Here is a 27,304-nt window from a genome sequence, read left to right as displayed (position 1 = left end):
GCTGAATTTTGAGAAATGTTGTTTCAAAGGGAACAGGGGTGCTGTATAAAACTTAGCTTTGAATTATATGCTAGATAAAATATAGATATCAAGTGTTCTACCACAAAAAACTAAAATCGAGGAGCCAACATGCAAAGGTAACACATATTGGTCACTAAAGAGGACCACACAATTCAATATTGTCAATGATCAAGATATGTATTAAACTCCATCCAGCAGCAAAGGAGGTTTATATTATCACATGCAAAAAGTGTCATATGAGAAAGTATAGAGCTATCTTAGTTAACTAGGGCCGCATAAAGCAGTACCAGTAATGCCAATATTAAACCAAAGGTTGTCCCTGTCCCAACGCGTTTCTGTATGGGGGATGGATCAAACATAGGATCCCCCACACTTCATCAGGGAACATACAGTAACAAGGTGTGCCAATCCTCACACCATTACCACAATGGCTAATTGCATGTAAGGACTTATGGTATAGCCTCATGCATATGACTTAAGATTTGCAATTAATAATAGACATTCTTAATAAAATCATGTCAATAAGATCATGAAAAGAAGAAGGTCATCCCCAAGTAAGCATCTCATAGCACTGTGTAGTCAAATGCTGATACGGTCCTGACTACTGCCTAAGACCCATGAAGGGGATAGACATCCGAAGTTATCAAACGTAACTCTGCTGTGGCAGAGTATGCCGGCACGGTGTCCGGATAGACGTGCTGTGTGTGCACGCCGGCGTCTCGCTGCCGATTTTTTTTTTTTTTTTTGTGGTAGAACACTTGATATCTATATTTTATCTAGCATATAATTAAAAGCTAAGTTTTATACAGCACCCCTGTTCCCTTTGGAACAACATTTCTCAAAAGTGTCCCCATTTAACAAATTTCTGCAATGCAGCAACGTCCAGAGGTAGTGTCCCTGAAGAGAATATACAAGCTATTATTACAGCTTTGCCAAAACCTGGAAAAACCCCAGACCGTCCTTAAAATTTCAGGCCCATATCTCTCCTTAATTAGGACATTAAAATATATGCTAAAGTGTTAGCCACCCATATATCCTTTATACTTCCACATTTAATCTCCACAGATCAATCTGGTTTAGTGGCTGGTCGACAGGCCTCCGACAACACTAGAAGATTACTTAATCTATTTGACCATTTAAAGCGCTCAGGGTCGTCTGCGGTGATTCTAGCGTTAGACGTTGAGAAGGCGTTTGACCACCTTTGGTGGTCTTTTGCCTTCTCGGACCTTTCTCATATGGTGTTTTCCGGCCCAATAATGTCAGCTCTTACATCTCCCCTCCGCCAGAGTGTTGGCCAAAGGTTCATTGTCAGATGTCTTCCACATAACGAACGGCTCCCGGCAAGGGTGTTCACTCTCGCCCCTTATTATAAATATATTTTGTCCATGGAGCCGTTGGCACAAGGCATCCGTCAGAACCCTGCAATCTCAGGGATCACAATTGGAGGCAAGGAACACACCATATCCTTATATGCAGATGATGTCATATTGTCTCTCATTAACCCTAGTGTTTTTATACCCGTGGTGATGGACACTATATCTATGTTTGGCGACATTTCCTACTGCCTCCTTGACTCTGCCAAGACTCAGGCCCTCGCTAGCAACATGTCTCAGATGCACTTAACAACCCTCCTCAAAGACAAGTACTAATTTGATTAGCGACACTCTTCCATCCAATATCTGGGCATACAACTCTCATACCCACACAAGACTCTATACTCTGAGAACTATTCCCCGTTATTGAAACGAGTTAAAACTGAGGCAGACAGATTTTCTCAGACTGAAGTCTCTTGGGTGGGCAGAGTAGCAGCCTTCAAAATGTTTCTTCTTCCTAAATTTCTATACTTGTTTCGCACCCTTCCTATTTCTCTTCCTCCATCCTTTTTTTCACAAGCTCAGAGGATACTTTCTTCCTACATTTGGGTGGGCAAACGTCCAAGGCTTTCTTGCGAACATTCTTACCAGATTGAAGAAGTCGGGAGGCTTGGGATCTCCTAATTTGCAATATTATTATATAGTCACTTTGGTGTCTGTGTTGCGGCATTGGTGGCAAGTCTCCACAAATTTCCCGTGGTTTGACATGGAAAATCTTTTGATGCTTCCCTCTTGGATCAGAGATCTTCTATTTCTACCATATAGGAATGTACCTACTTCCTCTATGTCCAACCATTTGGTTAGGGCCTCTTACACAGCTTGGGTTCAATACACCTCCACACCAAATAAGATGAATCGTAACGATCTACCACTCACATTTATACAGGGTTGTATCCCGGATATAGACTTAACTAAGTGGATTGCGAATGGGATCATGCATGTACGCCATCTTTGTGATGACTTCTTTACAGTCCCCTTCCCCACTCTTATAGCTACCTACCAAATAGCTAAACAGGATTTTTTCAAATATCTACAAATCAGCCACTTTCTAGATGGTTTGCAGGGTACGACGACCCCTCTGGATATTACAGCACTTACATTAATATCATCACTCCTTAAGAGCTTGAAACCATACTATCATAGATTACTTCGGGTTGAGACATTCTCTAAGTCCTACCCTTTAAGGCTTTGGGAACGAGAATTACGATGCACATATTTACTAGATGAATGGCAGAAGGCATTTAAGACTGTTAATAGAGCTTTCCAGTGCTCGTCCCACATAGAATCGGCCTTTAAAACTATTTTGCGGTAGTACTATACACCAGACCGCCTATGCAAGATGTATCCAAAAGCCTCGGACCGCTGTGTGGTTCTCGGGGTACTCTATTTTTGGTAGGCACATTCCCTGGTCTCCCCAATCGGTTTTACTCTTCCTCAATTTAGGCAGCCTACCAAGAGATTTTCAGGATTTATTTTGTGTTATCTGTATATTGGCAAAGATTGCTATAGTGAGTAACTGGAAAACTATGGTTCTTCCCACTTTAGACACACTGTTACAAAAAATACACGTAATCTTCGCTTATGAACAAATTATAGCAAGTGGAGCTGGCAGACTATCTTTATTTGCCACAAGATGGAGACAATGGTCCTTATCTTCACATTTTACTGATAGCGGTTAAACTATTGGTTCCAGTTCCTCTTATGCGCACCTCTAGATATTACGAGAAGAAACCCATTCACTTGCGATAATGCATTAATAATGACTGTTCTTTTATTAGTATCTGTAAAAGTAAAAAAATGGAGACTGTCAAGAGGCACCTAGTGTGATACAGCAAAGAAGAGAGGTCAGGTGAAACATAGTCAATGGGCCTGCAGAGCCCCTTAGGTAGTGGATAATAACCTGAGGCGAGTGAAAAACTCGCATATCAACCAACAACAGGGGTTATGAACCGGAGACAGCTGCTGAGCCCAGCGTGCAGGAGAGGCGTAGAAAGTAGAAGCAGAAAATACCCTTTGGAGATGGCGCTGCTGTAGTCCAGTGTAGATAAAAAATTATCGAGCCAGAGGATGAGGTTACAACCAAAGCTGGACCAATTTATTAGTAAAAAGAAGAGTACAAACAGGATAACACATTTTGGGGGACAGCGCCCCCTTCTTCAGATCAGTGATACAACACAGTGCAACATATAGTGTTTAAATATGTTTAGAAATGGCGCCAAAAAATAAGGGGGAGGGGCCACAGTGGTATACAGTAGATTGGGGAATACAGACAATAGGGATCAAAATAAGCAAATTTATACATATTAAGTAAAATTAGCATTGTAGGATTGTATTGTGTGTTGCTGGTTTTAAAATGAATAAAAAGGAGGTGTTGTGAATGCTGCGCGCACCGGAGGATGCACTGTGCATCCGGAGCGGAAGCGTTGGTTGTCACAGAAGCATCACTATGGCAGTAGCACGCATGTAACGTGGTGGGGACGAGTTGCCAAGGAGACGCGTCTAATGTTGTGAGGTGCTGACGGCAGGAGGGATAGACGGAGAGAGGCGGTGAGCCACAAAGACGTTGCAAAAGCTGTCAGCTGTCACAGGGCTGTAAACCCAATCGCTAGTACAGGTGCCGTGCGCATATATGAATGTTAGCAGTACGTGTGGGAGCTGTCAGAGCCGTTTGCAGACAGGGGGTGGTAAGTCTGTTCAGAGATACTGCTGCTGTGCGCACATGTGTATACTAGACATGCGGGTAGGAGGATAATCCTGATGGGGAGAGGCATGTGAATGGAAATATTCATCCCCATAAGCATGATGATAATATGGTAAACAAAAATGGTGTGGGAATAAAAGTAGAGAAAGAATTAAATACATGGTTGTGTGAAATATAATATGGGATATATATATATGTGTAGCCGCATACATATGTGTATATGAGGTCACCTTACCGTGGTGGGATGGTCCAAACTATTTGGCCACCAAATTGTGAGCTAAGTAACTCACTTTGTCATTTTTTTGCATTATAGCTGTATAGCATTTCATGTTTTATCTGTATCTTTGTGCTAGCAGTGTGCTGTTATATATATATATATATATATATATATATATATATATATATATATATATATGTGTGTGTGTGTGTGAAGGAAGGTACAAATGTATAGAAAATATACAGTGGCATCCATATATAGCTGTATATATATATATATATATGTATATATATATATATATATACACACACACACACATACATATACACATAGGTGGAGGGTTACCGATGAAGCAAATGGTAAAAGTACTATCAAGGTGTAGAGATGTGGACATATGTGAATGGATGGTGGGATGACAATGTCGGGACCAGGAGATGGAGGGGGGACTCAAGCTGGTGGAGGGGATCGGGGGATGAACCCGGGCTGGTGTGTAGGGATGACTGGATCCTGGGTGGGACTCAATGGAGAGAGAGAGAGAGGTAGATTACAGGTTACATTCTATCACCTCATTGAGTCCCCGGGGAGCCAATGTCTGGAGAGAATGAATCCAGTAGTTCTCTCTGCATCTCAGGGTGCTGTATCTGTGACAGACATCTTTACTGATCTGTTCAATGGGAGTAGCTTTGATGATGCTGAAATCTCAATCATGAGATTCGGCCAGGTGTTGGGACACGCTATGTAGAAGGAATTCGTTGTTGGTATTGCTCGGATGCTTGTTGATGCGTTCTCTGAAGCAACAGATGGTGCGCCCCACATATTGGAATCCACATGGATATTGTAGTAGGTAAATCACGTATTGTGAACTACAGTTCAGGCGGGATTTGATGGAGTATGTGGATTTGGTGGTGGTGGTGAAGGCACTGCATTTGTGTGTGATGACTAAGCAGCACTTACATATTGGATGTCCGCATATGTAGCTTCCGGTGTTGGCAAGAAAGTTGGAGGCAGCCGGCTGGATGGTGCTGGACTTAAATAGGCACTGTCAGATATATAAACTTTTGATATGTTGTAGGGCTGCAATGATTAATCAACATTATCGATAAAATTCGATAACGGGATTAGTTGTCGACGAATCAGCCGATTCGTTGTCCGGGTTCCGGCTGTGATAACACTGCTGCGGGCGCGCGGTCAGACGCTAGTCCGAACCGCCGCAGCCTCTGTGTCTAGTCCCTGTCCCATCCTCTGCTACCCACTGCTCACCAATCACGTGTGCGGTTGCTTCTCTGAACTCCTCCCCTCCCCCGCCACTTGTGGACGCTCTACACTTATGGAGCCTCAGCCTGCCGTGGAGGACTCCGTACTATTGCTACAGGTAGGACAGTTTCATGTGCCCTGCCCCTGTTACTTCCGCATTGCTTATTGACACACACATGGGGGGGGGGGGGGGGGTGAGGGGGTATCTGCAGATCATTGCACCCTAGTGTCATCTACATACACTAGGATGCAATGCTCTGCACATACCCCCATGTGTATAGTAGTGTAAGTGTGTATTACATGCACACTGCTATACACATGGTAGTATGTGCAGAGCATTGCATCCTAGTGTCTGCATATACCCCTTTGTATATAGCAGTGTGTGCAGAGCATTGCACCCCTGTGTCTGTAGTACAGACACTAGGATGCAATGCTCTGCACATACTAACATGTGTATAGCAGTTTGCATGTAGTACACACTTACACTACCATAGACATGGGGGTATGTGCAGAGCATTGCACCCTTATGTCTGTACTACAGACACAAGGGAGCAACGCTCTGCATATACCCCTATGTGTATATCGGTAATGAGTGCACACCGCTTTACCCGTGGGGGTTTGTGCAGAGCATTCCACCCTTGTGTCTGTAGTACAGACACAAGGGTGCAATGCTCTGCACATACCCGCATGGGTAAAACAGTGTGTATGTAGTACATATACACTGCTATACACATTGGGGGGGGGGGGGGTGCAGAGCATTGCATCCTAGTCTGTACTACAGACATGGGTCGGGTGCAATGCTCTGCAGTCTGCAAATACCCCCATGTGTATAGGAGTGCTATAGGAAAATTGTAAAAACAAATTAAGTGTAAATATACCGCCCCCCCAATAAAAATTTGCTCCACTTTTTCCTATTGCTATACAAAAATCATAAAAAATAAAAAACATTTTTTTTTTACATATCTGATACTGCTGCATGGCTAATTGTCTGAACTATTAAAATTAAATGTTAGTAAATCATTAACATTTTATTTTAATAGTTCAGACAGTTACCTATGCAGCAGTATTAAATTTACGCTGGTTTCTGTACAGGATCATTAAGACCCTGTATAGCAACTGGCGTAAACTTTAAAAAAATTACAAAAAAAAAGTAAAAAATTGCTGTTTGGTCACATCACATGCTAGAGTACTTTTAATATGGCCATTGTACATAATTCTTCAAGTAGAATCAGATGGACCCCTTATTTTGGCATTTTGAAGTTTTTTCCCGACTAATCAATAAAATAATCGACAACTAATCGATTATTAAAATAATCGTTAGCTGCAGCCCTAATATGTGGTAAAGCATGCAAAACCAATAGGTTTTGCAATTGCTTTCATTAGAAAATTTTCAGTATTTCATACTGAAAAAGCCAGTCAAAGAACTCCCCCCCCCGCCTTCTGGAATGCATTCAGTCCTGCTGCGTACACTGCTCAGTCCTGGACGTTGGAGGGGGAGGGGCTGTACACACTGCCGACTCATGTGAAGAGAAGGGGAGGGGCAGGAAGACTGCTGCCGGGCTCTCACTGATGTCTGCTGTGTGAGAGAGGCAGAAACACATTGCATTGCAGATGAAAAAGTAAGTGTCCCTTCATGTATGTGTGTGTGTGGATATACGTGTGTATATCGGTGTGTCTACCTAATGTGTATGTGTAAGAACATATGAAGCCAGTGTGTGTGTGTGTATGTGTGTGTGTGTGTGTAATAAAGAGGGACTACAACCATATGCCTCCAGCTGTTGCAAAACTAAAACTCCCAGCATGCCTGCACAGCCAAATTATATGTGGGCATGCTGGGAGTTGCAACAGCTGGAGGCACCCTGGTTGGGAAACACTGGACTGAGGTGAGGGAGGGGGAGGAGGGAGTGGTTATCACAGTGAGTACCCGCCCCCCTGCTTCTGGTGGACCTAATTAAGGTATTTAGGAAATAAAGCTAATTCTGAGAGAACTGTAGGTCACAGACACATAAAAAAAAGTACATGTACATGATCAGGATGAGATACTGAGCAACATATAACAGTTCTGTTTTTTTTGAGTGATCTGACGGGTACGCTTTAAGCTTGCTGGGAGCTACAAGGTTCCGTATGGTGCGGCTTCTTCTAAAGGTGAGAGAAGGTTTGGTGGGTAACCGAGGGCCCAAGTATTGGTCTTTCAATAGGATAGGCCAGTGATCAAGCAAAAACTTCTTAATGTTGATATGTTCACGGCTGAAGGTGGTAATGAAATCAGACAACCTGTCATGGGCGGGAGTGGTGGTGGTGGGAGGTTTCGGTAACAGGCAGTCATTTTGGGTTAGGGCATGCGCTCTATTGTAGGATTATTGCATGAGAGCACGAGGGCAGCCCTTGGCTTTGAATCTTGCCTTCAAGATCCTGCTTTGGGAAATAAAGTCCACTTCCTTGGTGCAGTTCCTTCTGATCTGCTTGAATTGGCCATAAGGTACATTGCATAGCCATTTTCTGTAATGCCCACTGTTAAAGTCCAAGTAGCTATTGCTGTCTACCTGTTTGAAAAATGTTTTGGTAAATCTGGAGTCGGTGTTGTTGTAGGAGACCAAAACATCGAAGAATTCAGCATTGTCATCGGAGATAGTCTGTGTGAAATGCAGCGACCATGTGTTGTTGTTAAGGTCTGCTAAAAATGCGTTTAGCGAAGGCCTGTCCCCCTCCCAGATGAGAAAGAGGTCATCTATGTAACGGCGGTAATACAAGCAGTTGTTAAACTTGTGGTGGGTATAGATGTGTAGTTCCTCGAACATGCCCACAAAGAGGTTGGCAAAGCTTTGGGCCACTATTGACCCCATGGCGGTTCCCTTGTGCTGTAGGTACATTTGGCCAAGGAACTCAAAATAGTTGTGTGTCAGAATATCTCTTAGTCCTTCCAAAATAAATTCTTTCTGCGCTGTGGGCATTACGGGGTCCTTGGCCAGAAAAAATGCAACAGCCTGGATGCCCAACTCGTGATCAATGACTGTGTAGAGTGAGGAAATGTCCATAGTGACCAGGGTGAGATTTGATGAATTCAGTTGTGTCCTTGAGATGTGAAGGGAGACTTGTGACATTTTTGTAGAAGTAAATCAATGTAGTGTGACAGATTGGAGGAAATGGAGTTGATGCCAGAAATGATAGGGCGACCTGGAGGCGGGGTGAGGTGTTTGTGAATTTTGGGGAGGTAATAGAAAATGGGTCCGAAGGGTTCGGTGATTATGATGTAATCCTTTTTGGTCCAGGAAAGTACCCCTTGGCAGTAGCCGAGTGACGAGTTTGGCGAGTTCATCCTGGAACGTTTTGGTAGGGTTCAGCGGGATAGGCTTGTAGTACATGCTTCGGTGATGTAGTCAATCCTGTTAAGGATGTATATGCCTCCCCCTTTATCAGCTGAACGGATGATGATGGAGTCATTCGATGAGAGGAACTCATGAGAGGTTGAGAGGGGTATTTCTTAGGGTGAGTGCCCTTAAGTAAAGTATCGAAGTCAGATTGGACCATGGTGTAAAAGGTTTCAATGTGGCTGCCTTTGGCATGCAGTGGATAGAAGGTGGATTTGGGACGTAGGTTGGTATGTATGGGAGGGGGTGATAGGGGGGTAGTGGGGGCTCTTCTGTGGTGGTGCGGAGTGGGCCGTTACCTTCTTTGAGAGCAAAGAACCTCTGAACACTGTATGTTGAACTGTGCTGTATCACTGATCTGAAGAAGGGGACGCTGTCCCCCGAAACGCGTTATCCTGTTAGTACTCTTCACTAATAAATTGGTCCAGCTTTGGTTGTAACCTCATCCTCTGGCTCGATCACTGTTTATCTACACTGGACAACTTCACTTGTTCTTTTATTAGAACTTTTTTACAACCGCATATAGGTAGTTCATATATAAGTATATTCAACTGGTATTTCCTGTATAAAGTAGACTAATGATGTATTTTTATTTGCAATAAGGGTATCATGGCATTGCAGTGTTGGACTTTTGTTTGGACATTGTTGTCCCTGTTAAAGGATTATATATGGCTCGGCCCACGATAGTAGCTATTCCTACATTGCACAAAAGAATGCACATGTCATGTATAATGATAATCCTTTGTAAAATTGTAAACATTAATAAAATAAAAAAAAAAAAAAAAATATGCCAACCTGCACCAAGATTTTGGTGCACAATGTTGGCACTGGCATTATGTGGTGGCATAAGGAAAAGAAAAGTAGATTTTTTTATGCTTACCGTAAAATCTCTCTCTCGGGGGATCCATTGGGAACACAGATACTGTGGGTATATCTTGCTGCCACTAGGCATACCAAAAGAAAGTCAGCCCCTTCTGGGAGGATATACCCCGCCTACTGACTCTGAGCTAATCAGTTTAGTCCCAAAGCAGTAGAAGAGGACCGACAGAAAAAGAAAACCAGTAGGTGTCCGAGGGAACCAGACAAAAAGAACCCCTCGGACCGAAAACCGAACCATAACCACAAATGGGTGGGTGCTGTGTCCCTTAATGGATCCTCTGAGAAAGAGATTTTACAGTAAGCATAAAAAATCTACTTTTCTCTGTCGTCTCCATTGGGGGACACAGAGACCATGGGATGTACAAAAGCAGTCCCGGGGTGGGAAAACAGAATCAGGCAGAAGACTGAGCCACTTCTACCTGCAAGACCTTGCGACCCAAACCGGCGTCCATAGATGCAAAAGTGTGCACTTGGTAGAACTTGGTGAAAGTATGCAAAGACGACCAGGTGGCCGCCTTGCAAACTTGTAAGGCTGAAGCCCTATGGCGTAGTGCCAAAGAAGCCCCAAGGAATGAGTGGAATGCACAATGACCCCAAAAAGGTGGGACCTTCCCTTTACACTGGTACCATTCCGAGATGGAGGAAAGGATCCACCGCAAGGTGGTCACCTTGGAAGCCGGAAGACCTTTGGGATGACCCGCCGGACTAAGGCGGCGTCACCCTGCCGGAAAGAAGAGGTGACAGAAAGATAGATCAGGACAGCTCGAACCACATACAGACAATGGAAAGAACTCTCCTTAGAGTTGGATGGAGCCAGAAAAATGAAGGGAGAATGATCTCCTCGTTCATGCGAAAGGAGGAAACCCTCTTAGGCAAGAAGGAGGGAGGTGGCCGAAAGACAACCTTGTCCTGATGAAGGACTCTTGGGGTCTTGGGTTCAGACATAGGAGCTAGTAAGAATAGACAGCCAAGAAAATGGAGCAATCTCACCCAGGTCCTGTGTCCCGTGGCTGGTGCTGAAGAAGCAGGCTGCAGCTGTACTGTGTCCTGTGGCCGGAGCTGAGGAAAACCTGTAGGCTGAACAGGAAGAAGAGAAGAGGTAGGTGCCAGCTGCACTGGTCAGGTGACTCAGGGCCTAGATGGTGCCCCATTGGAGGGAGAGGAGGAGGCCCCCAGAAGCCAATAAGTTTTTGCGCGCGCACCACAGGGTCACTGATTATCCTATCAGCAAGGAGCGTGCGTAAAAACTTATTGGCCGACTGGAGAAGGAAGGCGGGGAGCGCCTCCAGCGAAATCCCCAAAACAGGCCGCAGCCTCAAATAATGCCCTCGCCGCCGCGCGCGAACAGTGAAAGTAAAAAGGACCGGCCGCAGCCCAGAAGGTAGGGACCACGGTCGGCTCACTGGAATACTTATGAGGAGGACCGGGCTGCCTGTAATACTGATGCCCGGATGAGATGCACCAGAAAAGTGAGCGGTGCCAGGAGGAGGAATAGGGGATAGAGCTGCCCCCGTAACCCCGCTATCCTGGAGGCTGAGAGTCCCAGCGGCCACAGTTATGTCCCAGAACATAATAAAAGACTAAGGAGAGGGGCCCGGGAAAAGACTGTGGAAAAAGGTAAAGGAAAGAAGGGGAAGACAGGAACATACTCACCTTAACCCGTACATACTCACCTAGGATGTCTTCAGCCAGCTATGGTCACCTGCGTCATATCAGGCTGAAACAGCTGGACAAGCAGGGAAGTTAGGGGGACCCGGACCCAAGGTGCAACCCCAAGCGCTGGCCGTTGGCGGGAAGGGGTTAACATTGCATACTCTATGCCCCAAGCTCCTTAGCAGCATATGGGGGAACAGGTAGCGCCATGCTCCTGAACCCCCACCTAAAAACAAGAAATAAAAAGGAGAAAAAAAAAAATCTCAACAGGCCCTAGCTAAAAAATAAAAAAAGAAGACCACCAGGTCTGGAGAAATCCAGACCTGTGTATGCCTCCTAATGACACTAAGCTAAAACAGATTAGCTCAGTCAGTAGGCAGGGTATATCCTGCCAGGAGGGGCTGACTTTCTTTTTGTATGCCTAGTGTCAGCCTCCTAGTGGCAGTAAGATATACCCATGGTATCTGTATCCCCAATGGAGACGATCAAGAAAAAGTGCCTATTATATCTGGCACACTGCATCAAAATTGAAGATAGATTTGACAGAATTTCTTTCTGCATGGTTTAGTTTTATGTTAACTTTAGGACTGTAATAACAAATCTCCACAGTTATGTTTTACCCCTTTCTGTTACCTGTAAGAATTTAAGGTGTTCATCCGAACAGTCATCCAGATCAGTGAGCTGTACCGTAACCAGAGTTCCAGTAGGAGTGTGTCGAGCGAGGTAGATTGTAGTTAAGTTATTGAATCTTTTCCCTGCAAGATTGATAAGAAGTTGAAGAACGTCTGTCAGCAAAATGCTGCTATTCTTTGTATTTGGTGCTATCATTATATAATAGTATGATAAACACATTCTGCACAATACAACATCCATAAAGAGTAGTGAATATAAGTGGCATTCAAGACCAAGGATTCATTCATGTATCTCCTTTATTTAACAACAAACTTTTTATATATTAAAGATAAAGCCCTACTGAACAACTTTTCAATTGCTTTTATTTAAAAATGTTCCATCCTTTCAACTTCCTCCACTAGGGGTCTCCCTAGCAATCCTGTCAGCAAGCATTTCGGACTTAGTGCAGCTCCCTGCCTGTCAGTCAGACAGGGAGGAGTGAGGGAGCACTGAGCTAGTACACAAGCAGGGAGCAAACTGAGAGAAGAAGACTGTGGAGCTGCTGTGTGCTTGGGCTGTATGTGCATTCCCTCTTCTCTTTTTCTCTGTTCCTCTCCCCACTTTCCACATGGCTAACTACATATGCACTGCTTATCTCCTCTCTCTGCAGGACTTGCTATTGCTATGACAACCTCCCCTGCACTGTGCCTTGAACTGAGCTACTGAAGAGCATAGAAAAAAAGGTATTTTTAGGGGTTTTTAAAGCAAACTAAATGCAGGGATAGACTTAGAGTCAGGGACAGATGGGGATGGGGATTAGGGAAAGTTTAGATGGTGATAGGTACTCTTTAAATGTTGAGGTCATGTTATATCAAGGACGCACCCACTAGATTATTGAATATTTTATGGTGATGCCACTTATATTTACTAATCTTTATGGACATTGCTTTAAGGGATCCTGGATATCTTCTATGTTGAAGTTAAGCACCACCAATATTGATAGATTAGATAGATCTTTTATACTGTGGAAGAAGGTATACATACACTCATCATTGCTGGTGAATGAGTAGAAGTGCTCATTCCCTAAGGAACTTTTGTTTGGGCATTCTGGACAATGCAAACATTTTCTCTCAGTAATACTACAAATATATATGTATAGAACTCACCAAGTTCCTGTTTAAGTTCATAGTTGTTGGCTTCATTGTATCGTACTGGCATCTCATGTCCTCCCAGCACAGGAGGAATCCAGCACTGAGGCAGCTCACCTGCCTAAAAAAATGAAGAATATGTTAACAGAGAACATGAACATTGTCTCTTTGGGAGCATAAAGTAGAGCTAGGCGGTATGACCAAAAATGTGTATCACGGTATTTTTGTAAATTATGGCAGTTCCACAATATATAACGTTATTTACCCCCCTCCATCATATCATGTGACCTGCGAGCGCCGCTTCTCTCCCCCCCCATAGTTAATAGCCGCTGCGCTGTACTGTACTATCCTGTGCCCAGGCTGCAAAAATAAACAAAATAAACTTTAACTCACCTTCCTATGTTCCCCCGTTACTGGCCTCACGGTCCAGAGATGCGAGCCTCATGCCGCTTCCTGGGGATGGGAACGTCACAAAGCCGTCAGCCTATCACCGGCCGCAGCGATGTCCTGCCTCAGCCAGTGATAGGTTGAGCACACTGCCATGTAAGGAGCCGGCCGGCAGAGAAGCAGAACAGTGCCCGTGGGTCACATATGATTAGTTGCCCAATGTGGGGACAGCACGCTGCAGCTGTTAATTCATTAATTCAAGGGGGGGGCAACCGGTATTGCGATATTTATGCACTAGCATAAAGATCTGGTTTTCCTAATCCTTCTGTTACACTATCTTGGCGATAAATTTACATGGACCAGGGTGGAAACAAACGTGAAGGAACATTTTTTCCAATAAAAAAAGCAGTGGGGGATGTTAAAATGTTTATCTGCGTTGCATCTGTCCAGTGTGAAGCCTACCCAACACACATACTTTAGGAGACAGGGAAACAGGCACTGCATAGACATCATTAACAAGTTTAAGAATCTCCTGCCAATACTTCAACTCTCTACACTCCCAAAACATATGTAGGATACCAGAATCTTCCTCTAGACACCGGGGGCATGAAGAATCAGGGTGCACCCCAATGGTATGCAAGAATCTAGGAATTCTATACACTCTGGGGGAGATTCAGCAAGACCTGTGCTGAGGAAAAATGGACCAGTTGCCCATAGCAACCAATCAGATCACTTCTTTCATTTCTGAAAAGGCCTCTGAAAAATAAAAGAAACCATCTGATTTGTTGCTATTGTTTAACTTTTCCTCAGCACAGGTCTTGATGTGAGGTCTTTTCCTCAGCACATCAGCCCAGGTCTCCTCATCTATGTATTAGATAAAGCTGACAAAATCACTCTTCACTGTGATCCCCTATCCCCTACCTCGGACAACAGCGGAGGGTTAAAAATGGGCAGTCAAACCCTGTCCCCCGAGTCGCAATAGCAGGTCGGAGTTGAAGGTATTGATAAAAGGCCCTATGCAGGAGCCCAAACGTTTCCTATAGGTATTTAAAGGGAGAACCATCCTTCAGCACAACAGTCAATACACAAATCCCTGCCGTTTCCCATCGAGAGAACCCCTTTGGCTGTTTGGGAATCCTTCATAAAAGGTGTAAACGGGGTATATCCCGCCACCTCCAAAAGTGATTTAGTTGATTCCCACACCTTCTACATCAATGAGATGGTTGGGAATAGCCTGACAGGGCCCAGGGAAGAGCCTACTTCTAGGGCACCCAAGTGGGGATTGAAGCTCATTAGCCAACCCAGCAATCATCCAGAGACACCAAGACTCTCCAGACTGCCCCATCCCTTGAGATGCTGCAACTGGGATGTTAAAAAATATATATAGGGTTTTGGGACCACCAGCCCGCCAGAGATCGTTACGTTGTAAAGTCTTGAGTCGAATACTAGCTGTACTAGCATATGAAAACTGTGAAATGGAATCAATACATTGAAAATAAATGGCAGGTAGCCAAATGAAGGAGTTGTATAGGACATATAATAACTGCGGCATCAGAATCATTTTTATTAAGTTACATTGACCGACCACCGACAAGGAGAGTCTAGTCCAGACATCCACCTTATTTTGGAAGCAACGGAGTAGGGGTAGCAGATTATCTAGGGTGAAGTCCCGCGCTCTAGGGGAAATAATGATACCTAGATATTTAAAGTGATCCATCGATTGCAGCAGAGTAGGTGGCAATGGAGAGGACATTCAGGAAGGAGACAGAAGCATCATGACAGATTTGCATCAGCTTGCCCATGAGTCATGGACAAGAGATGACAAGGCTGCATGTGAACATGCACCAATCACCTCCCACCACCACGAGAAGGGACATGCCCCCTTCCCGAGACGATTTCTAACAATGCGAGCTAATTAAAAGAGGTCTTTTTCTAATAAATATAGGTGACAGTGGCAAAAATTATATGTCTATGGTCATGATTAGGTACAGCGTTGTATATTAATTTTTTGTGGGATACGGCCGTAAATGTACGGCACTGCTAATAAGTACTTAGCGCACAGCTCCATACATTTACGGCGCAGCTTTCCTGGATCACTGCGTCTCCGGACACGGTGATCGGAAAGGGATGACTGCTGATATCTATCAGCACCATCCCGGCATATCGCCCAGGGGTGTCCTGAGACCACCCCCATGTTGGCAATTGCGGCAAGTCGCCGGTCAATTCAAACCGCGATTTTCCGCTATTCCGGCTCAATCGGGTCTCTAGGGACCCGGAAAAAAAAGGGTGAATGGGGCTGTCCGAGACAGCCCTATTCACCCATACCCAGCAGGAGTGAGGTGGCACGGGTGCCGCCTCACGATTACGTGACTGATCGGTCGGAACAACCGACCAATCACGGAGCTGCTGGGCGGTGATCGGGACGGCGATCGGAGCGGAGATTGGCGCCGGCGGGGTCTCCTACCTTGCCCTGGTCCAGCAGGGGGTCCCCTCAGGATCAGTGGCGGCGACAGGAACAGAAGGATCGGTCCCGGCGGCAGGATATAGCGGCAGCAGGAGGTGAGGCCTGTTCACCTCCTACTGTTGCCTAGCAACAACTCGCAGCATGCAAAGCCAAAAGGCTAGTTTTGCAACAGCTGGAATTCCAACTACAACTCCCAGCATGCCCTTTGGTAGTCTGTGCATGCTGGGGGTTGTAGTTTTGCAACAGCTGCAGGCACATTGTTTCTATGAAAAAGTGTGCATTCACTGTTGCATAACTACAACTCCCAGCATGCACAGACTACCAAAGGGCATGCTGGGAGTTGTAGCAGTGTGCCTCCAACTGTTGCAAAACTACAACTCTCAGCATGCCCTTCAACTGTCAATGCATGCTGATTGTTGCAGTTTTGCAACAGCTGGAGACACATTGGTTGTGAAATCAAGTTTGTTACCTATCTCAGTGTTTCACAACCAGTGTGCCTCCAGCTATTGCAAAAATACAACTCCCAGCATGCAATGAGAGACTGTACATGCTGGGAGTTGTAGTTTTGCAACAGCTGGAGGTACATTGGTTGCAAAACACTCAGTTAAATAACAAATGCTCAGTGTTTCACAACCAATGTGCCTCCAGTTGTTGCATAACTACAACTCCCAGCATGTATGGTCTGTCAGTGCATGCTGGGAGTTGTAGTTTTGCAACAGCTGGAGGTCCCCCCACCTCCCCATGTGAATGTACAGGGTACATTCACACAGGTGGGTTTACAGCAAGTTTTCTGCTGCTAGTTTGAGATGCAGCAAATTTTCCGACAAAGCTCAAACTCTCAGCTCAAACTCACTGTAAACCAAACCGTGTGAATGTACTCTAAAAACACTACACAAAATAAAAAGTAAAACACTACATATTCACATACCCCTACACAGTCCCCCCCCCAATAAAAACAAAAAAAAACAAATGTCTTGTACGGCACTGTTTCCAAAACAGAGCCTCCAGCAGTTGGAAAACAACAACTCCCAGTATTGCCGGACAGCCACTGACTGCCCAGGCATGCTGGGAGTTTTGCAACAGCTGGAGACACCCTGTTTGGGAAACACTGTCGTGGGGTATTTTTGCGGCGGATTCAAATACCCAATTTAGGCCTGAAATGCGCATGGCGCTCTCTCACTTCAGAGCCCTATCGTATTTCAAGGAAACAGTTTAGGGTCACATATGGGGTATCTCCGTACTCGGGAGAAATTGAGTTACAAATTTTGGGGGGCTTTTTCTCCTTTTACCCCTTATGAAAAGGTAAAGTTGGGGTCTACACCAGCATGTTAGTGTAAAAAAAAAAAAATTTTTTCTCACTAACATGCTGGTGTTGCCCCATACATTTAATTTTCACAAGCGGTAAAAGGAAAAAAAAAAGACCCCCAAAATTTGTAATGCAATTTCTCCTGAATACAGAAATACCCCATATGTGTGCGCAAAATGTTCTGCGGACGCACAACAAGCCTCAGGAGTGAGAGCGCACTATGTACATTTGAGGTCTAAATTGGTGATTTGCACAGGGGTGGCTGATTTTACAGCGGTTCTGACATAAACACAAAACAATAAATACCCACATGTGACCCCGTTTTGGAAACTACACCCTGCACAGAATGTAACGAGGGGTATAGTGAGCCTTAGCACCCCACAGGTGTTTGACAAATTTTCGTTAAAGTTGGATGTGAAAATGAAAAAAAAATAATAATTTCCCTAAAATGCTGGTGTTACCCTACATTTTTCATTTTCACAAGGGAGAATAGCAAAAAGCCCCTAAAAATTTGTAACCCCATTTCTTCTGAGTAAGAACATACCCCATATATGGATGTAAAGTGCTCTGCGGGTGCACAACAATGCTCAGAAGAGAAGGAGCGCCATTAAGATTTTGGAGAGAGATGTGTCTGAAATTGAAGGCCATGTGTGTTTACAAAGCCCCCATAGTGCCAGAACAGTGGACCCCCACATGTGACCCCATTTTGGAAACTACACCCCTCACGTAATGTAATTAGGGGTACAGTGAGCATTTATGCCCCACAGGTGTCTGACAGATTTTTGTAACAGTGGTCCGTGAAAAAGAAAAATGTAATTTTTCATTTGCACAGCCCACTGTTCCACAGACCTATCAAACGCCAGTGGGGTGTAAATGCTCACTGCACCCCTTATTAAATTCTGTGAGGGGTGCAGTTTCCAAAATGGGGTCACATGTGGGGGGGGGGGTCCATTGTTCTGGCACCACGGGGGGGCTTTGTAAACGCACATGGTCCCCGACTTCTATTCTAACCAAATTCTCTCACCAAACGCTCAATGGTGCTCCTTCTCTTCTGAGCATTGTAGTTTGTCCGCAGAGCACTTTACATCCTAAATGTGACATGCCCCCCAAAAACCATTTTAGAAAAACATGCTCTCGAAAATCGTACTTCCCTTCTGAGCCTTGTAGTGCACCCACAGAGCAACTTACATTCACCTATGAGGTATTTCCTTACTCGAGAGAAAGTTGGTTACAAATTTGGGGGGGCTTTTTCTCCTTTTACCCCTTGTAAAATTTCAAAAACTGGGTCTACAAGAACAAGAGAGTGCAAAAAAATGAAGATTTTGAATTTTCTCCTTTTTGCTGCTATTCCTATGAAACACCTAAAGGGTTAACACACTTTATGAATGTCCTTTTGAATACTTTGGGGGGTGCAGTTTTTATAATGGGGTCATTTATGGGGTATTTCTAATATGAAGACCCCTCAAATCCACTTCAAAACTGAACTGGTCCCTGAAAAATTCAGATTTTGAAAATTGTGTGAAAAATTGCTGCTGAACTTTGAAGCTCTCTGATGTCTTCCAAAAGTAAAAACATGTCAACTTTATGATGCAATTATAAAGTAGACATATTGTATATGTGAATCAATATAAATTTATTTGGAATATTAATTTTCCTTACAAGCAGAGAGTTTCAAAGTTAGAAAAATGCAACATTTTCTAAATTGTCATGAAATTTTGGGATTTTTCACCAAGAATGGATGCAAGTAACAACAAAAATTTATCACTGTGTTAAAGTAGAATATGTCATGAAAAAACAATCTCGGAATCAGAATAATCGGTAAAAGCATCCCAAAGTTATTAATGCATAAAGTGATAGTGGTCAGAATTGCAAAAAAGGGCTGCGTCCTTAAGGTGAAAAAGGGCTCAGTCCTTAAGGGGTTAAATCATTGGTTTAGCCACCTTCGATCAAATAAACAACTATAAGGCCACATTTGGTTCTAAGTTATCAACAATATGTATATGGTTATTGAGGCTGTGTCTTCTTATTCCAATAAGGAATGTCTAAGGCCTTATAGAATAAGTGAAATTAGACAATAAGGGGCATTCTGTTTACTTTTAGGGCACACCAAGAGGAACCCTACCTTTTAGGATAACAAGGTCCTGTGATCCCTGTTCGGTACATACAGTGCAAGTCTCTCAATCTATAGGAGGTATGGAACCCATAAGTATATGTTTTATGGATTTTTCATAAAGGTCTTCCTTCTGAATATCATAAACCTTTTCATCAGATACATTTACGGTAGTAGGAGATTAATCAAAACAGATACAAGAGTGGTGCACCGTTCCACAGCAACCAAATTGCATCTTTTGTTTTTAAAAGTCCTCTGAAAAATAAAAGAAGCAATCTGATTGGTTGCTATAAGAACTGAACTGCACCACTCTTCCGCCTCACAGGTTTTGATAAATCTCCCCCTTAGTGTATATTATACATTTTCACCAAATCTAAGAATGGTGGGATCTGTTTCCATCTAAAAAAAAGTGCTCACTCTACATTATCATATGAGGGCAATACAGAAACACTTAAGACGTTCAGTCCGATTAATCAAGAACAGTTGGGCATGCATGCCCACTTTTCCACTGGGCACCAATAGTTATAGGGGTTGTTGACTGATGTTGAATTTATATAAAATCAATGTGCCCAGGTTGCATAGTAAAACAAAAACAACTTCTACTTACCCCAATTGTAACATAGGTACCTGGTCTCTGCCGCTATGCACTTCGAGAAGCTGCAGAAGGCACGTAACATTTCTGCTCAGCTAATCACTGACTGCCGCATTGTCCCACCACAGTCAGTGGTTACAATCTGCAGATTCGGGAAATGAAGTGCGGCAGAGACTGGGTGCTGATATCAAAGGCTATGAGTGAGGTAAATAGAAGCTTTTTTTGTTTAACTATGCAGCCTGGGCACATTGAAGAAAATAAAAAATAAAAACACAATTTCTGAAAAGCATATGTTACACTTTACTACATATTCTGCAGAATTTAGAAGAACACATAGGGGGAGATATATAAAAACCTGTGAAGAGTACAAGAGGTGTAGTTGTTCATAGCAACCAGTCAGATCACTTATCTTTCAGAGGACTTTTTTTTTTTATTATCACTTTAGTTCTTTCCTCCTCTTACTCATTACCCTAACAAATTTCCACCTACAGACCCATATGAGGACTTGTTTTTTGGGCCACAAATGACATCACTCATTTTATATAGGTTTTGTTTTATTTGACTACTTTTTGTATGAAAAAGAGTATGTTTAAAATTATTCTTTTTTGACCCCAATAACTTCTTTTTCTGTATACGGGGATGTAGTGGGGCAAATTTTTTGCACCATGATCTGTAGTTTTTATCGGTACCATTTTAGTTTTTGATGGGACTTTCTGATAACTTTTGATTCACATTTTCTGATATGGAAATGGACCAAAAAAAAAAACGCAATTCTGTACTTTGGTATTTTTTTATGGGTATGCCCTAACCCAGGCATTTTAAATAAGGTTATATCTTAGCACTTCGTACATTAACACGCCGTGATACCACATTTTCTTTTTTCCATAATTTAAAAAAAAAATGGGAACAGGACTAAAGCGTATTCTTTTTCTTACCCAGTGTGGATAGATACTTGTGGTCGATTCTTTACTTTGGCTTATTGATTTCACAGGTGTCCGTCTCAGACAGGAACAGTCCTAAAATGACAACAGTGTATCAGTAAGTACTGTGTATACTACTACTTTTCCCTTCTATATAATCTATCCAAATAAACATTGGGGAAGATTTATAAAAACCTGTCCAGAGGAAATGTTGCCGAGTTGCCCATAGCAGCCAATCAGATCGCTTCTTTTATTTTTCAGAAATGAAAGAGGCAATCTGATTGGTTGCTATGGGCAACTCAGCAACTTTTCCTCTAGACAGCTTTTGATAAACCTCACCCACTGTCTTGAATACTAATTAAAAAAATCTTTAGGCCTAAACTACACCAATAATTTTTGCCAGAATGATGAGAACAACTCAGTCCATAATTGTAAAAGACTGAGGGGGAGATTTAACAAACCTTGTGCAGAGCAACAGAGCAACCAACCAGATTCCAGCTTTTTTTCTTTTTTTAATTCTTTATTTTCAAATTTTCAAACAGAAGGACATCACAAAAACCATCCCTATGCAGAGGAAATTGTGACAAACATGAAACCAGGAACAAAACTTATCAGTAGGCCAGATTTCAGATTTCAATTTTATAAATGCCTTGGAAAAATGGAATCTGATTCGTTTCTATGGACAACTGCTCCACTGTTCATCTGCAAAAGCTTAAAGGAGAACTCCAGAATATACAAATTGTCCTCCATACTGCTGGCAGAAAAAAATAAAGATGTACATACCTTAATTCGCTCCCCGGGGGGCTCCGGTAACCGGCTCCAGTCTCTGCCACGATCCTCTTCCTGTTTGCCGATGGTCGGTGAGTCATACCGCACTCAGCCAATCACCGGCCACACTGCCGCTCAGCCTATCGCTGGCCAAGTCGGGACCTCACTGCGGCCGGTGATTGGCTGAGCGCAGTATGACTCGCCGACCACCGACAACCAGGAAGAGGATCGTGGTGGAGAACGGAGTTGGTTACCGAAGGAAGGTATGTACATTTTTTTTTTTTTTTTTACTGTCGGCAGTACGGGGGACAATTTTGCTCCTTTAAATCTCCACCAAGTGTTATTATTCTACAGTTCTGAGGTAAATATCCTGTTTTGTGCTTCCCATTTATTACCAGGTATCTATTCTTTTATGCCTCAGTGAAGTTCTTAGCTACACACTTCACCTAGCTCTATCTAACAATTGGTAGAGGTCTGGATGTCCAGACTGCAACTGATCAAAACTTTTGACATGACAAAAGTTTTTTTTTGAAGAGTACCTGTCACCAAACTAAACTTATAACGTGTGGTTTCTTATCTATATATATAAAACTCAACGTGTGTATGTATGTATGTATGTATGTTCCACAAAAACTTCCAAACGGCTAAAGATATTAAAATGAAACTTGGCACACATGTTACTTATATGTCAACAACAAACATAGGATAGTTGATTTAACCCTTACTCACCCCCATTTGCCAGGGGCGGGGTTTATGTTTAAAGTCCCATACAAGTCTATGGAAAATATATGTTACTACATAACTTCCAAACGGCTGGAAATATTTCGATGATACTTGGTTACATGTTACTTATATGTCCACTTAAAATATAGCATACTTAATTTAACCCTTAACTACCCACATTTGTGAGGGTCTGGGTTTTTGTTTAAAGTCCCATGCAAATCAATGGGAAATGTATGTTCTCACATAACTTTTTTACGGCTGGAGATATTTCAATACCTGGTACACATATTACAGGTCGGGATGGGAGGTCGGGATGGGAGGTCGGGATGGGAGGTCGGGATGGGAGGTCGGGATGGGAGGTCGGGATGGGAGGTCGGGATGGGAGGTCGGGATGGGAGGTCGGGATGGGAGGACGGGATGGGAGGACGGGATGGGAGGAGGGGATGGGAGGAGGGGATGGGAGGAGGGGATAGGAGGACGGGAAATGGGGTTGGGATATGACAACAATATATGGGGATGGGATTTGAAGTCAGCTTCCTTCTTTGTTGATTTTCCTCCCTAACAAGGATGAGGAAGGAAAAACTGGGCAACGCCGGGTACTCAGCTAGTGTAATTATAAGACACTTGCTGTTAAAATTCTTAACCTTTATATGTTTTTAATGTGATTGCAAAAACAGCCACTAGGTAGCTCTGTTCTGTTCCCTGTGCAAGTCAAACAGTAACTCAGGAAGTGCATGCAGGGCATGGTGAGGCACAGCTCTCAAAGGCTTCATTGATGTCGCGCCTGCTGGGGAACGCCCACTTTCTCCTTCCAGGAGCTCACATAATGTGAGCAAGAAGAAGGGTATGAGCTTTTAAAGGAAGGGTGTTAGGAGTATTTAGGGAATATAATCTGAGTTAGTTTACAAAAAAAGGACACTTTGATGAAGTTTTTCAGGAAGGCAAGTTTTCTTCTGCAAAAAAAAAAAATAAATAAAATAAAAAAATAGCCACAGCGGTGGCAGACTGAGAAGGGTCAACACGTCAGAGGAAACCGGTAGTATGGAGAAACGGGTACTTTTGAAGCATCAATGGGTCAAGACAGGTGAGAATTCTATGTTTTTTATTTTTATAACACCCCAGGGTCCATAGTAAAAATAATTTCCTCCCTATAACAAAATATAAAGATAGTTTAATCTTAAAGTGCACCTTAACAAAAACAACTTTTGATATAATATAGATAATGCAATTATATGTATATTTGTAATGTGTATATTTTTGGGTGAAAAAATGCTGTCTCTGCAGCTATTGCATCTCTATGAGAAGTCCATAGAGATGTCTCTATGAGAAGTTCAAACACAGGAAGTGAGGGCGGGACAAGAAGGGCTCTGTGCAGGCTCCTGGCTTGTCAATCATCCTCATGTGTGAGCCTGAAGCATGTCACAGAGCCTCACTGCACAGAGCCCTGCTTGTCCTCCCCTCACTTCCCGTATTTGGTCTCCGCACAGACACACAGGCAATAGCTGTAGGGACAAAAATACACACATTTTTTAACCAATGTATATAACAAATATACATATAAATGTAATTATCTACATTATATGAAAAGTTTTTGTTAACGACAGGTACACTTTAAACATTTATGGTAATTCAACTTCCAACATCATAAAAATGTTTGATAAATGGGGGTCCCTAAAGTAAAACCCCAACCTATCTGCACCACTACTTGTAACGCCAGAAGACAAGAGGAGAGTGGCACACATGCACATGCCTACATCCATTGGAGTTTATAATGGTTAAAAAACTGAGTGTTTCACAATTCCTATATATTGCAATGAAAATGGCCGCATGCATGGCCACTTCTTCATCTTGTCTTTACTGTGAATAAGCCATAAACCATTAAGCCTAACATGATAACAGTTTTGTCCCTTTAAGTTGGTTAAAGGAGAACCCCCCAAAGCCCCAGCCATGATATTGTGGGCAGCAGATTGTGCATCCCCAGTCTACAGAAGCACCTTCCAAACAGGAGATTTTGGTACAGGTTAGGATGCGCTCCTCTACAGTCCCACCACTACTTAGTGTATTTTAGAGAGTTGCATCTTTTCTCAGTTGCAGTGACTCAGTTGCGGTGACTCCGGTCGGCTCATTTTTGAGCTGTATGCATTTTCCTGACTGGACCTAAAACCGTAGTATACTACGGTTTTAGGTCCGGTTACAAAACCGCATACGGGTCAAAAATGAGCCGAACAGAGTCACTGTTTGACTTCGGTCGGCTCATTAAAGTAAATGGAGTTCAGCGCTGGTCCGGCACCCGTAATGTAAAAACAAAGTGCGAATGCAGCCTTACACAGTATTATAACCTAGCTTCATGGGATCAAAGACTGAAGAAAACAAATTCCTGGAAAACTCCTTTAATAACTACACATATCCATTATTCCTACACTTACCAGACAAGACATGGAATACACTTATCAAGTGGTGGCTTTTTCATGAGTCCACCTGGGGTCCTAAAAAGGAAAGAAGCAAGGCAAAATTAATGCACGATAACATGTACATAATAGTAATGTCCATTCTATAGCGGGTTTATTGTGGGTGACAAGAGAGCAGTGTGTTTGGATTTTTTCGTAGGGTAAGTTTCCCCAACCTGTCGTTCTGCGGCGGTTGCAAAACTACAACTCCCATCATGCCCTGACAGCCAAAGGCTGTCAGGGCATGATGGGAGTTGTAGTTTTACAATGGATGCAGAACCACAGGTTGGGGGAAACTGATGTCAGTGTTACTAACATAAGGTCTGGAGATTTAATGGACCTGTATGTGCTCTGCTTTGTTCTGTAGCATTGATAGACCTTATTAGTGAGTACTGTCACATCTATGGTAAGTGTGTGGTGTGAGAGCAAGACTAGATGTTATACCGTGACTGGAGGAGCAGTGTAGGGAGCAGCAGTCAGTCTGGGGCCCCGATGTATTTTTGTTGTGTTCCTCACAGCATTAGAAGGAAATCCCTCAGATTACAACTTCCTGTGTTTGCTGACCTGATCTGGACTTCTCTATCGCCTAGGGAGACACCGTCCAGCCCACAGAGCTCGGAAACAAGTCGTCCAATCCTGTCCAACGCCGACGCTTACGTCATAACCTTGCGTCGTGTCCTCACAGGACGCTCCTTGCTCTGCCAGGACTCTACGGACAACACGAACATGACGCCGAATTCTAGCATGAATATCATTGCGTAGTCTATACACCACAGTGCCATGCCCGCAGGACGCGAATTACTTGTTTTTCACCTCATATTTCCTAATTACGAATCCGGCTCCAGTCCTATTTTCCCATAACAAATATGGCGGTCGCAGTTTCCGGCGTTCTCCTTTTTTGAATTCATGCTGCACTGGCATTTTTTTCCTCTATGGTAAATTGATTGACATTTTTACAGCGGAGGGATTTGATTGGTCGAGCCTGGCGTGACGTCACGAGGACTGTCTCCTTGGTGAGCAGGAGGAAGACCCACCCTCTGGAGCAGCTAGGAGGGAACTGGAGACCGGGAGCAGCCGGTGAGGTGGCTATGAAGGTCGGTGTTCTTGTATCGCTGTGGGGAGATGATGGATGTCCTAGCTATACATCCTATACAGTGGCACTCTGTAGGGATAACTGCTCAGCCATCATAGGGGATGATCTGTCACCCTAAAGCATTGGGAGGCCATTGATGTCCTAATCACTGATCTTTACTTCTGAGTGATCAGATAATCATTAGGGCTGTGTTTACACGTTCAGGTTTTTAAATGCAAAATTAGAAGTAGATCATTAATAGAGGATCTGTGTGTGTATATAGGAAACACTGAGACTTCTCTTTTTGAATCTATTCCTGCCTTTGTATTCAATAATTTTAAAACCTGAATGTGTGAACACACCCTAAGGAATCTTATGAGGCTGATCACTGATCTGGCTATGACTGCTGCCCCTGGGAGGCTGTCCCTGACCTTACCCTGATGACTCTAATGTCCTATGTAATACATGTCTGATAAAGGGAATCTGTCGGCTCCTTACTAGGTTCCGGGCTGCAGATACAGGCAGGTCATAGGGGAAGACAAGTCATCCCTTTTGTATTTGCTGTAGGCTGGTTGTGTAGTTAAGCCAAATTCACATCACAATTTTTTCATTTCATTCATACAATTTTATTCCTGAAAATCATACAGAACAAATTGTATTTAACAGTTTTTCGTCATGATTCAAAAGCCTCTTTCACTCTACCATTGTCGCCTGCAAAAACTCCCGTCATATGGCCGTCAAAATATCCCATTCATGTCAGTGGGATTTTTTGGCCATCCTGCAGCACCAGTTATGTCCCGTTATGACTAACAGCTGTTATTTTTGATGGTTGATGCACTAATTTTTGTCCTGTCAAAAATAACGGTGGAATAACTGCCTTTAAAATGGTAACATTGAAGGCTATGGGTGATGGATGTTCACAATTGACATCCGTCAGTGCCCGTTCTTATAACGTCCGTTATTAGTACTGCACATGCTCAGAACATGTAAATAAAATAACGGATGAAACATGTCCGTTATTTTGACAGACTGCCTGTTAACATAACGAACATTGGTCATCCGTTATGTTCAGTTATTTTGTCGATGTTTTCATGACCTATCGGCAGAAAAACGGCTGTTAAAATGCAGGGACATGACAGGAATGTGAAAGAAGCCTGAATGATATCTGATAATTATTTTTTTGTTTTTATTATTATTATTATTATTATTAATAAATAATATCTCTATACTTTGATCCATTTAATTGTACATTAGAGGGGTATTCCGGGCAAAAACATTTTATCCCCTAT

The 27,304-nt window shown here is 43.2% G+C and overlaps 2 protein-coding genes across 9 annotated transcripts in view; one reads left to right on the top strand and one right to left on the bottom strand.

Annotated features, from left to right (window-relative positions):
• STRADB (STE20 related adaptor beta) overlaps positions 1-26,817 on the bottom strand; it is a 91,705-nt gene extending 64,888 nt beyond the window's left edge. The window contains exons 1-5 of one of the 5 annotated variants that reach the window (XM_056536272.1): positions 26,718-26,817; positions 24,923-24,982; positions 21,021-21,101; positions 13,245-13,347; positions 12,100-12,221 (exon numbers count right to left, since the gene is read on the bottom strand). In XM_056536272.1, coding sequence (XP_056392247.1) covers positions 12,100-12,221; positions 13,245-13,347; positions 21,021-21,101; positions 24,923-24,934 — 318 coding nt within the window. In that variant the 5' untranslated portion in view covers positions 24,935-24,982; positions 26,718-26,817. Of the gene's footprint in view, positions 1-12,099; positions 12,222-13,244; positions 13,348-16,077; positions 16,194-21,020; positions 21,102-24,922; positions 24,983-25,387; positions 25,673-25,756; positions 25,890-26,717 lie in introns of those variants that run through there. The other 4 variants (XM_056536274.1, XM_056536270.1, XM_056536271.1 and 1 more) reach the window with 4 other exon arrangements.
• TRAK2 (trafficking kinesin protein 2) overlaps positions 25,902-27,304 on the top strand; it is a 60,421-nt gene continuing 59,018 nt past the window's right edge. For 3 of the 4 annotated variants that reach the window (XM_056536261.1, XM_056536260.1, XM_056536259.1), the window contains exon 1: positions 25,903-26,037. The gene's annotated coding sequence lies outside the window, so the exon portion shown is untranslated. Of the gene's footprint in view, positions 26,038-27,304 lie in introns of all 4 variants that reach the window. The other variant, XM_056536256.1, reaches the window with a different exon arrangement.

Source organism: Hyla sarda, chromosome 8 (assembly GCF_029499605.1).
Source record: "Hyla sarda isolate aHylSar1 chromosome 8, aHylSar1.hap1, whole genome shotgun sequence".
NCBI lineage: Eukaryota > Metazoa > Chordata > Amphibia > Anura > Hylidae > Hyla > Hyla sarda.
The sequence above is the reverse complement of the archived record's forward strand: the minus strand, read 5'-3'. Positions and strand labels throughout refer to the sequence as shown.